Raw genomic sequence first — 12413 nt, forward strand, 5'->3', positions numbered from 1 at the left:
CTTTTTTTTTGTTTCTTTTAAGAGAAGCTGCATGTGTACCATCGTCTCATCATGATCATAATAATCATCATCATCATAATGCTGTGTTTCCATTCTTTTACTATGATATAATCTTTTTTGTTGTTGTTGTTGTTTTTCGTTTACGCCTTAAAACTATTGTTAATTCTTTTCACTTGTTGTTGATTTCTTATTTTCTTTTTTTTTTTTGTTCATTTAAATGTAAACCTGTGTATGTTTTCTTGTTGAGTGTTCGAGTTTGTGTGTGTGTGTGTGTGGGGGGTGTGGGTGTGGATTTTTTTCTTTTTTTTTAAATTAATACTACTAAAAGTTGATGCTAATTCGCACCATTTGCATTCTTCTGCATTGAATTTCCTCCTAATATATACATGGATTTATTGCCATCACGTTCACTGCCATAAATTTTACCGGCCTTTTTCGCCATCGAACCCAACAGCTCCTGTGACACTTTGTGCGCTGAACGTAGAGAATAGGCCCATTCTTTTAAACCGATTTCATCCTGCAATTAAAAAATAGGCTATTTGTAATGACACCTACAGCTACAATGTTGGAATATAAATGAAACTTACGGGATTTGTTAGTAAAATTCGTCCATCTCTTGAACCATCATTGACTCGTATTTGAATACATTGTTCACCTTTGTAAGGTACAAAGTCTGATGATATATCTTCTATTTGATCCATGAATATCAATTCTGGTTTGTTATTACCACTTTCTGAATGTAATTCTAGGCTGTAAAAAAGAAAGAAAATCATGATTTAGTTTCATTAAAAATTTATTGGTACAAAATTTTCTAAAGTGAGGTTAGGTCCGGAAAATGTTTAATTTTGCGGCGAAATTTAAACAAGGTTTTGGATCAAAAAAAATTGAAAATATTTTCAAAATAAACTTTAGAGAATTTTTACAAATGATTTAAAAGTAAAATTGTGATTTTTTCCGAATACTTTAAGGTTGGGGCTACATAAAAATCGAAATGAATACTAATACTAATTTAAACAAGACACTTTTTTATTAAATAAGAACCAAATCTAAAGCAATTTAAAAAAATTTAAAAAAAAGAAAAAATTTCAAATTTGAGGTTATATAAATATGGGGGCTACATAAAAATCGAAACGAATGCCAATAAATTTAAGCAAGACAATTTTATTCTATGAGAACCAAATCTAACTCAATTTAGGTAAAAGACTAAGCCGAAATCAGTAAAATTTTTCAAATTTGAGGTTATGTATTAATGGGAACTACATTAAAACTAACGTCCAATTTGATTATTTTTACCCGGAACATTTTTATGACCCTTGGAAATCAAAATGCCAGTTTAAAAAAAGTTTTGCTGAACAATGTGCCTAAAATCCTTTGAAAAAATACCCTAAATTTGAGGTTATGTTTATGTTAATCTTAAAAAATCGAGGTTATGTTCATTAGGGCAGCGCCACAAAACCTGAATCAATGGAAACAAGTTTAGAGAATCGAATCAAATTAAAAGCAAATCAGCTGCAAGTCTAATATCTGTAAAATATTATACATTTGAAGTTATGTATACAGGGTGAGATGAAAAAAAAACGCAGCAAAGTCAAACACCATAATTTTTACATTTTTTTTTTTTAAATTTTTGAATGAAAGAAAAAAAATTCGGAAATAGCATCAAATTTTGGAATAAGTTTAGATTTGTTCGAATTGGTCACCTTTGGCATGAATTATGGCCTTCAAACGGCCAATGAAACCGTCACACGCTGCCCGAATGTTACTCTGCGGTATTTTGCCCCTTCCCGACGAAGCGTTTGCTTGAGGTGATCGACATTTTGGTATTTTTAGTGCCAACTTTCCATTCCAAATTACTCCAAACACAATAGTCCAACTGATTGGTATCCGGAGATTTTGGTGACCATTGTGCGCTGGAAATGAAACGAGGAACCTCATTTTGTATCCATTCTTGGGTGGCGCGTGCTGAGTGCAATGGTGCTAAGTTCTGTTGGAATGTCCAAAGTCTGCGGCCAAAATGTTGGCGTGCCCAAGGCTTAAATACACCCTCCAGAATATTTTCGCGATAATTCGCCACTTATTCTGATGCCACGGCCGATTAATACGAGTGGAGGGAGACCATTGGCTGTTATGGCGGCCCACACCATCACCATAGCCGGCGCTTGAGTTCTGGTGGCCAACCGAAGGTGTACATTTTCAGCTGACCTCTTTGGCAAGTAAACACGATCATTTTGTTTGTTCACAAACTGCTGGACAAAGAATGTTTTCTCATCGGAGAAAACCAAATTCGGCAGTTTACCACTTTCGGCCAAGCGAAGCAACTTTTTAGTTGCGTTTTAGTGTATTTCCTTTCTGTTGACGTGTAAGTTCCTGCATCTTTTTGGAATTTCAATGGCTTTTCCCCGAACTCATTTTTCAATATTTGTCGAATGGAATATTGCAATATGTTCAGCTCACGAGTCATTTTTCGGCCACTGCGACGCCGGTTTCGATCAAGTTGCTCACAGGGCTACACTACCAGTATCACGGTAACGAGCGATGGTACGAAACACAAAAAATTTATTCACATTTAAATGCTGGTGTGCTCTGTCGATAGCCGCTTGTGGTTTTTCAGCCAATAATAATGAAATCACACTATCACGCTTAAATTTCGTCACGAATAACTTTTTTCCTGGAAAATTCTCACCAAAATGCTTTTGTACGCTTGTACATAATATAATGAGCTGTCACTGGAATAATTTTAACAGCTGTCGGATGAGTGGCTTAGAAATGACAGCAGTCTGAAGTTGTTTGCAATTTTTTCATCTCACCCTGTATATGGGGACCACATCAAAACCAAGGTCCAACTTGATTATTTTTACTAGAACGGTTTGGTTTTATGACCCTTGATACACTCTAAAGTGCCAGATCAGGGTAGAATGAATTGAAGAATTATTTATAGCTTTAATTTTCCCCAAATTTGAGGTTATGTTCCTATGGGATCTACCACAAAATGTGACTGCATATTTAAAATTTCTCTGTTCCAGAACGTGCAAAAATGTTACTACGATAACCGATTTTTCAATTATAATATTGAAAAAGTTGCCAATTAGTAGATTCTTTCAGAGCGATTATTTGGTAGGAAAATTCACAATTTATCTCAAATTAAGTTTTTTCTAACAAAAATGACCTCAACACCCTGCGACTCTATTGGTAATTATTAAATCCGCTCTTAATTCCCTTCAAAAATAAGTGTAGAGAATGGCCCCCGTAAACTGAACATTACACACTTTTGTATTTGACCCCCAGCCGCCCATCATCAATTACTTACCGATTAGGATATAATTTGGCATATTTGGTTTGCCACAACGAAGCAAAGGATCCGCCATATTTTTTAATATAACCATGTAAAATGCAATCGGATTCCTTTTCATCGGCATCGAAGTGTTGCTTTTGTTTGGCTTTTTTCTTTTGTTCGATTTTATCCGTTTCCTGGTTGATGGTCTCGTAAACGGTTTCTATCACTTCCTGTTGCCATCTGCAGGGAGAAAAATTATGATTATTTAAATTTTTTTCGGGAATGTATACATATTGATCTCTTACCTTTCTGATATTGTCAGATTGAAATTTTTATACAGTTCCTGATCGGATTCTGTTAATTTAATGCCCTTGGTATCTTCTTCATCAAATGAACCAATATCAAAGGCATCAGCAGCATTGACTTCGCCTCTCGGTGGTATTAATGGTGGTGTATATTTATGCATATAGACCTGATGCCAATCTATGCCCGAAAAGAATGGATGCGATTTGACTTCTTCGGCCCTAGAATTTTTTTAAATAAAAATTACAGGAAATTAATTGGCATTTGTTTTACAATTGAGAAGATGGCGGGAATTAAAACGACACTATACCCATTACCCATGCAACCGAGACGTTTGTCAACATCTCTTTGTAGCAGTAAATCTAATAAATCTTTCAGTTCGGGACTAAACGTATCGGGAAGTTCTACGTTCTGCACCGGCACAATACAAAAGTGGTTAGTGTTTTTTTGGGGTGTATTTTGGTGTGGTATATTTTCGAATGAACAAACAAATGAATGAAGGGTTTTAATTCAAAAAACATGAGTGGATATTAAATCATTTAAACAATACACACCATGGTTAGGGTCATTTTATCAATTTCATGTTTATCTTTGGTTTTGTGCTGTCGAAATGGTGAATGGCCCTTGAGTAGTTTGTACAACATGCAACCGAAACTAAACCAATCCGCACAGGAATCATAGGCAGTACCCTTTGACAAGACCTCTGGTGCCATATACCCGTGTGTACCCACCGATGCATGGGGTTTTTTGCGTGAAAAATCACATGCCAAACCCAAATCGGAAATGCGTATGTGGCCGTTTTCGTCTAGGAGAATATTGGCTGGTTTTAAGTCTCGATAGACAATGAAACGTTTGTGCATGTGTTCCAGACCCAATATGACCTGAAAGGGAAGATCATTTTATTAAAATCTTTCTGAGGAAAGTGTGGAGAAAAAATCACTACTCACCTCAGCTGCATAAAATTTCATTTCATCCTCATTGAATACACCATGCTGTGACAAATGATAGTGTAGATCGCCACCATTCATTAAATCCAAGATGAAACACAACTTATCTGGTGTATGAAATGCATATGTCATGCAAACAATAAAAGGGCAGTCGTTCTAAAAAATAAAATAAAAATTAAAAACAATTTCTTGAGAGTTACTTAAACATTTTTCCACTGGAAAAAAACCTACCCCAGTGCTGACCACTTGCAGCATGGATCGCTCGTTTAATGCCAGCATTTCTCCCTGTTTCATTTTGATGCGTTTCTTGTCCAAACATTTCATGGCATACATTTTTCCTGTATCTGCTTTTCGACAGCCGTACACTTCGCCAAAGCCGCCACGGCCAATAATGCGATGTACGCTAAAATCATTCATTGTCAACTAAAAGAAAAGAAAGATTAATTTTCAGATACAAATCGGATTATCTAAGAGAAATTACCTGTATATTGAGTTCCAAATTCTTCCATTGGCAAAATCGAGTAAACTTATCACTAAAATGATTGGAAATTGCATTATTTACCCTCCCTTGTTGTTTACCACCTACAGTGAGCTTACCTTTCTAAAAACTTCTTAAAGGGTTTACCCTTTAAATAACTAAAAATTTCTTCAATATATGGCTGTGTTGGAAAAATGAAAACATTAATTAATGAAAAATTAGATTCAGCAATTGAATGGAAATTTTACCTCAAATAGATTTGTGGGTACTTCATTTTTTAATAAATACTTTTGTACGCTTATAACTGCATCTTTGGAATAATCCTGAAAGAAAGAAAAAAAAATAAAAAGCGCAGATGATTAATACATTCTTTGTGGGGGGAAATTTTTGACCGCAAGACGTATTGCAATGCATTTGAATGTGGCTTATTTTGGCCAATGGTATCTTATAATTGCGGGATGAAATGGAATATTTATGGAAACCTCAGAGGATGAGATTTTACGTCAGCTGTGGTATTTGTTATCCTGAGAGTAACTATAGTTATAAACAAATAAGTACAGGGTGAGATGAAAAATTTATGCAACCAACTTCAGACTGCTGTCGTTTCTAAGCCACTCGTCCGACAGCTGTTTAAATTATTGCAGTGACAGTTCATTATATTGTTTACAAGCATACAAAAGCATTTTGGTGAGAATTATCCAGAAAAATTATTCGTGATGGAATTCAAGCGTGATAGTGTGATTTCTTTATATTTGGCGGGAAAACCACAAGTGGCTATCGTTAGAGCACTCCAGCATTTAAATGTGAATAAATCTTTTGTGTCTCGAACGCTCATCGCTCGTTACCGTGATACTGGGAGCGTAGCCCGACGTCAAGGAGGTGGACGCAAGAAAACAGCAACATCAGCAGAAATGGTTGGAAAAGTGAACAAGCGACTTGATCGAAACTTGCATCGCAAGGGGCCGAAAAATGGCTCGTGAGCTGAACATATCGCAATATTCCATTTGGAAAATATTGAAAAATAAGCTCGGGGTAAAGCCATTGAAATACCAAAAAATGCAAGAACTTACATCGCAAAGGAAAGAAAATAGACTCAAAAGAGCTAAAGAGTTGTTTCGCTTGGCCGAAAGTGGTGATCTGCCGAATTTGGGTTTCTCCGATGAGAAAACATTCGTTGTCCAGCAGTTTGTAAACAAACAAAATAATCGTGTTTACTTGCCAAAGAGGTCAACTGAAAATGTGCACCTTCGGTTGGCCATCAGAACTCAAGCGCCGGCCATGATGATGGTGTGGGCCGACATAACAGTCGATGGTCATTTTCTGCTCTGATTAATCGATCGTGGCTTCATAATAAATGCCGAATATTATCGTGAAAATATTCTGGAGGGTGTATTAAAGCCTTGGACACACAAACATTTTGGGCGCAGACCTTGGACATTCTCAGGACAGGACTCAGCACCATCGCACTCAGCACGCGCCACCCAAAAATGGTTACAAAATGAGGTTCCTCGGTTCATTTCCAACGCACCATGGCCACCAAAATCTCCGGATACCAATCCGTTGGACTATTATGTCTGGAGTAATTTGGAAAGCAAGGTTGGCACTAAAAAATACCAAAGTGTTGATCACCTCAAGCAAACGCTTTGCCGGGCATGGGCCAAAATGCCGCAGAGCAACATTCGGGCAGCCTGACGTGGTTTATTGGCCGTTTGAAAGCCATAATTCGTGCCAAAGGTGACCAGTTCGAACAAATCTAAACTTATTCTAAATTTTGATGCTATTTCCGTCCGACATTTTTTTGCTTTCATTCAATAAAATTAAACAAAAAAATAAAATTATGGCGTTTGACTTTGTTGCAGTTTTTTTATCTCACCCTGTAGGTGAAGAATCAAAGTGGGGGATGAAGGCTAGGGGTATTTTAAGGAATTGTTTCCAAAAATATAGTTGCTAAATCAAAAATTGCAAGTCGCATAAAATATGTTTTTAAGGACCACCATATCTAAATCACAACCCAATTATTGAAGACTTGATATTTGGATTTTTAGAAACTATATCAAATATCACCGCCACATGATGACTTTGGTGGCTTTTAGGATGCGTATATAGGATATTGTTTGATGCCTTAATACCGAGAAACTTTGAAACAGGAACTCTTATTAAGTTCTTTAAAATCGAGATTAGAGGGCTATAGTCCTGTGGCTCTAGTAATTCTCGGTACAAATTTCCTCTCAGTTTGACATTAAATGTGGCAATGACAACAGATGTATAGATACCGAAGATCATTAATAGGGGAGCTATAACTAAGTCCTTTAAAATCTAGATCAAGGGCTTGATTCAATGTCTGTAGTAATTCTCAACACAAATCCAATCAAATTGATGATATGGACATATGACATATGGATACATCTTTTCTTTCCTGCCAAGACTCAAATTGATCGCTCTCGCTTAAAACTCTGGAGTGTTTAACCCAATTCTCATATCTAGATCAAGGGCTTGTTTCAATGGCTGTAGTAATTCTCAACATAAATACTGTCCAATTGACGATATGGACATATGACATATGGGTACATCTTTTCTATCTTGACAAGACTCAAATTGATCGCTTAAAACTCTGGAATAGTTAATTCAATACTCCACCACTTACATATGTGTGCGATAACATTTCCTCCATTATAAAATTGTCGTAAATTTCTCGTGCCATTTTTTTGCGCTCTTCATAGCATTCGGTTTTTTCAAATTGTTTGATCTGAAATAATCGGATATAAAGAATTTAATATCACTTATACGACCCAACTGAAAATTTTGCCAAAAAAATATATCCTACCTGTTCATAAAATTTAAATTGCTGTATGGGTTCTTCGGAATCATTTTCGCAAAAATCTTTAAATAGATTGTAACCTAAACAAACAAAAAACGATTTAACAAAATAATTATAACTGCTACCCATTAGTTTTGGGGCAACTTACCTATAACCTGATTAAATATCTTATGGAATTCCAATTCGTTTTCCTTTTCCAAATATTTATACATAACTGAGCGAACACTACGAAAAGTAGACAAACAAAACACACCAAATTCATTCAAAACACATACCCTTTTATACATCTAGGTAGGTATGTTGTACACATCATTTATATTTACACATACCTTGGATCGGGTAATATCAGTTTCTTGCTGGCCCTTGCTGCTGGAGTGCACTTACTTTTCTCCATGGCCATCAGGTAGCTGACATCAGCCAATACAGCCTCTAGATCAGCCATCTCGAAGTCGTTTTATTATTATTATTGTTATTATGATTATGATTATAGTGGTGGTGCTTTACAACAATTTATGTGTTTGCTGGGTGGTGGTGGTGGGGCTGGTGATATAGATGGTGTGCTGATTTCTGTTGTGGTGGCTCCTTTTTAATGGGAAAATTCATTGACCGTATTTCTTTAAATATAAAAAAATCAAAACATATTTTACTTATTTCCTTGATTTAATTCTTTTACTTAGTAGAAAACACATTCATCTATTTTAAGGGTTTATTACACTATTTTATTTACTTTATTTTCACATTAAATAAAAATATGTAAGTTTCTTCTTCTGTAATTTTGCTTACAAACACACACACCCATACACACAAACAAATTCTCCTTTTTCCCCATCTGACACGCACTCACACTCCCGCACAACATTCATTCAATCAACACCTCAAACAACAAATGCACCAAATAAAAAAAATTCAGGTATCCACTGAAATTCCCAAAACTCTGCTCGTCTTTGCAAAAACTTGAACTCACAATTTTTCTTTTGTCGCCCCAAAAACAATAATAACTTCTTCCTTATGATTGTAGACTAGTTGTTGTTATTTCTTAGGGTGTTTCTTTTTTTATATTTCGCACTCATAGTTAGAACATTTCACATATATTAATTTATTTTTCCCTTTTTTTATTTAATATCTCTCTATACTAACATAATGAATAATATTTAGGGATACTTAGGTCTCCTTCGGCATGGCCCCCATTCTCATTTTTTTGTTGGCTCCCTTTTGAGTCACATTTCGATGAAACGATTTTTACGTAGCTATCAAATAATCGATAATTTTGCAGTTCATTGTAACGGCTTATCTATTTTGAAACTGTATTTAATAGCATGTTTCCATTGGTATTTGAAGAAGGTTCTTCGCATCTTTACTAGATTTCATTGAATTTAAAACAAAGTAATATTTTAATATTTATCTGTTCCAAAACCTGGGCCTCAATTCTTGTTCTATGAAAGTATGAAATGAAAACTTTTATAGAGGGAAGAAATGTAAAATGAAAAATATTGTAAAGGAAATATTTTTCCTTTCATATTTTCATCGAACAAGAATGCAGCCCCTGCAAGAATATAATTTTTGTCGATATCATAAACATAGTAACAAATTTTACATTCTTCCAGCTTCTGGAAAAAAGCAATATTAAATATTACATGAATTAGCATGATTATGGGATTTATAGAATTAATGAAAGAAATAATTGTCTTTCATTTAAATATATTTTGTTTAATATATTATGAACTCTTCTTTCATATTATCCATTTTTTCGAAAAATCGTTTTATTTCATATTATTTAAATATTCTTACAATTTGCAGACATCGGTTATCGTAGTAAAAACTTTTATACCTTCCATGGTACAATAAAAAGGTAAGGTAGAACTTCCAGCTGATTACTATTTTTTTCTAACTGATTGGAAGAAACTTAAATAGCGGGGCGCGCATTAATAATATTAACGAGATTTTTGAGATAACATCCAGGCATTTCATTCATCTTTCTCGATATTTGACTCATTTTAGAAATGAACAAAAAATATCAAATAAATGAAAACAACTTATTGCCTATAATTTTGAATAATTCTGACAGGAAGCTGTTCTACCTCCTTATTTACCAAGCGCTATTCCTTGTTCGACCATTAATTAGAAATATCTACTTTATTCCCCACACAAAATTTGCTGAGCGAACAAAGATTTTTGTCCTTTGTTCTATTCAAATCACTCTCAGAACTAAGAAGAAATGTGTGCCATCCATAACAAAAGAGAGCATTTATCGAAAAAATAAATTATGACATTTAAAAATTAAAAATAGGAAAATTTAATGAAATTTAAAAAAATTTGGGGAAGACTGAAAATTATGAATGAAAACTACAATGTTGAATGACCTATGTACATTCAAAGAAGGCAATATTTTCAAATTGTTTGTATCCGGCAGGATTTAAAAATAGAAAAATACAAAAATATGTTCAAAATGTCAACCTTTACACAAAAAGTTGAAAACTTGAATGAAAATTGTAAAATTACTGATATAATAAATCTTTATTTCTTTTTATATTAGTGAGAATTTTATGTATTGTTGTATAAATTCTCATTAAAATTAAAAAAACAAAATTTTTGAAAAAAGGAATTTTTACTATGAATTACGAATTGTGCCGTATGAACGGGTTAATTCGTGAAAATGATTCTGTAATGAGAACATAGCATTAAGATGAGAGCTCAAGCCAGTTAAAAAAGCTTTTTATTTACTTTCATTTTTATATTTGCTGTGATAATTATGCAAAATGCTTTCGCTTGGCAACCCTGCCCACAACAGTAACAGATAACAGCATAAGCTTTCACATTATCGATATATGTCTATTTGCGGTTATCGCGTAATTTTTGAAAATTTGCGAAAGTTTTAGGAATTTCACAAGTGTAGCGTTATTTTTTTATGGAATAAAAGTGAAGATACTTATTTTTTAACCTGGTGCATGTACTCCAAAGATCAACATGTGAGTAAAAAAATATAAAAATGAACGAATACCAAGCCGTTAAGGCTTAGAATGTTTAATACATGTTTAGTTTGAGACTCCACATCAATTTAAAATCTCATATTGATCTCATTGTCAAAAAAAAACATCACATAAAAGATCGAAACTGAGTGAGATAAAAAAACTGCAAAAATGTCGGAACAACTCTAGTTTAGTAAAAACTCTTAGATTTTTTCGAAATTTTTTCCAGAGGTAGGTATTTTTACCCTGATCCCGGGAAACTATTTTTTTCTTGGGGGACGGACCCGGGACCCCAGATTTTTGACCCAAAAGTCCGGGATCAAGACCCCGCCTGGACCCGGATCCACTTACCCGATATAGACAATATGGGTATCGATTGAAAGCTTATGGAAATACCTTTCCAAAAAGGTTGAATTTGTGCTAATACCTTTACTGAGTCCAGAGATATGGGTCTTTCCATCCGCATAACCCGATTTTAACCAGTTCATTAAAATTATGTTGGCCGGCTACTTACAAAAGGTATCCAATTTAGAAAACTTTGGTTCGCGCTAGACGGTGTGGGACATACCCAGAGGAGAAAATCCCAAGCCCCGGCCGAAGGCCGGCTATTTACAAAAAGTGTCAAATTTAGAAAACTTTGGTTCGCGTTAGCCGGTGTGGGACATACCCAGAGGAGAAAATCTCAAGCTCCGGCCGAAGGCCGGCTATATACAAAAAGTGTCAAATTTAGAAAACTTTGGTTCGCGTTAGCCGGTTTAGGACATACCCAGAGGAGAAAATCTCAAGCCCCGGCCGAAGGCCGGCTATTTACAAAAGGTATCCAATTTGGAAAACTTTGGTTCGCGTTAGCCGGTGTAGGACATACCAGGAGGAGAAAATCTCAAGCCCCGGCCGAAGGCCGGCTATTTACAAAATGTGCCGAAATTATGAACCTTTTGTTCGCGTTAGCCGGTTTAGGACATACCCAGAGGAGAAAATCTCAAGCCCCGGCCGAAGGCCGGCTACTTACAAAAAGTGCCGAAATTATGAAACTTTTGTTCGCGTTAGCCGGGGTCGGACATACCCATAGGTGAAAATCTCAAGCCCCGGCCAAAGGCCGGCTATTTACAAAAAGTGCCAAATTTAGAAAACTTTTGTTATTCAGACGACTGCTACGCGAAATAAACACTTTTTTTATTAAAAACATAATTTTAATGAACTGGTTAAAATCGGGTTATGCGGATGGAAAGACCCATATCTCTGGACTCAGTAAAGGTATTAGCACAAATTCAACCTTTTTGGAAAGGTATTTCCATAAGCTTTCAATCGATACCCATATTGTCTATATCGGGTTAGTGGATCCGGGTCTAGTCGGGGTCTCGAACCCGGACTTTCGGGTCAAAAATCTGGGGTCCCAGGTCCGTCCCCCAAGAAAAAAATAGTTTCCCGGGATCATGGTTAAAATACCTACCACTGAAAAAATTGAAGAGTTTTTACTAAACTAGAGTTAAGCCAAAATGTCAAACGCCATAATTTATACATTTTTTTAAATATTATTGAATAAAAGCATAAAATGTCGGAAATAGCATCAAATTTTAGAATAAGTTAAGATTTGTTCGAATTGGTCACCTTTGGCACGAATTATGGC

The 12413-nt window shown here is 35.2% G+C and overlaps 2 protein-coding genes across 2 annotated transcripts in view; one reads left to right on the plus strand and one right to left on the minus strand.

Moving 5' to 3' along the window:
* The window catches only part of LOC101892536 (protein 5NUC), a 174379-nt gene that overhangs the window by 125158 nt on the left and 36808 nt on the right, over nucleotides 1-12413 (plus strand). The gene's annotated exons all lie outside the window — the stretch shown is intronic.
* Nucleotides 184-8971, minus strand: LOC101896222 (G protein-coupled receptor kinase 1). The gene is made up of 16 exons (XM_059126198.1): nucleotides 8785-8971; nucleotides 8150-8434; nucleotides 7969-8045; nucleotides 7827-7900; nucleotides 7647-7748; nucleotides 5251-5325; nucleotides 5122-5183; nucleotides 5006-5057; nucleotides 4756-4947; nucleotides 4525-4680; nucleotides 4132-4458; nucleotides 3888-3988; nucleotides 3580-3798; nucleotides 3308-3514; nucleotides 588-750; nucleotides 184-517 (listed from the first exon to the last, which is right to left on the minus strand). Exons 2-16 carry the CDS (start codon nucleotides 8260-8262, stop codon nucleotides 335-337), a joined length of 2103 nt encoding a protein of 700 aa, XP_058982181.1. The 5' UTR covers nucleotides 8263-8434; nucleotides 8785-8971; the 3' UTR covers nucleotides 184-334.

Source organism: Musca domestica, unplaced genomic scaffold (assembly GCF_030504385.1).
Source record: "Musca domestica strain aabys unplaced genomic scaffold, Musca_domestica.polishedcontigs.V.1.1 37, whole genome shotgun sequence".
NCBI classification, from domain to species: domain Eukaryota; kingdom Metazoa; phylum Arthropoda; class Insecta; order Diptera; family Muscidae; genus Musca; species Musca domestica.

Excerpts from the sequence above, each read along its gene's own strand:
- LOC101896222 (XM_059126198.1), bottom strand. The coding sequence starts at position 8,262 with ATGGCTGATCTAGAGGCTGTATTGGCTGATGTCAGCTACCTGATGGCC. Across the intron at positions 4,459-4,524 it reads TGAAATTTTATGCAGCTGAG|GTCATATTGGGTCTGGAACA; the intron begins GTGAGTAGTGAT and ends CTTCCCTTTCAG. Across the intron at positions 751-3,307 it reads GCCAAATTATATCCTAATCG|CCTAGAATTACATTCAGAAA; the intron begins GTAAGTAATTGA and ends TCTTTTTTACAG.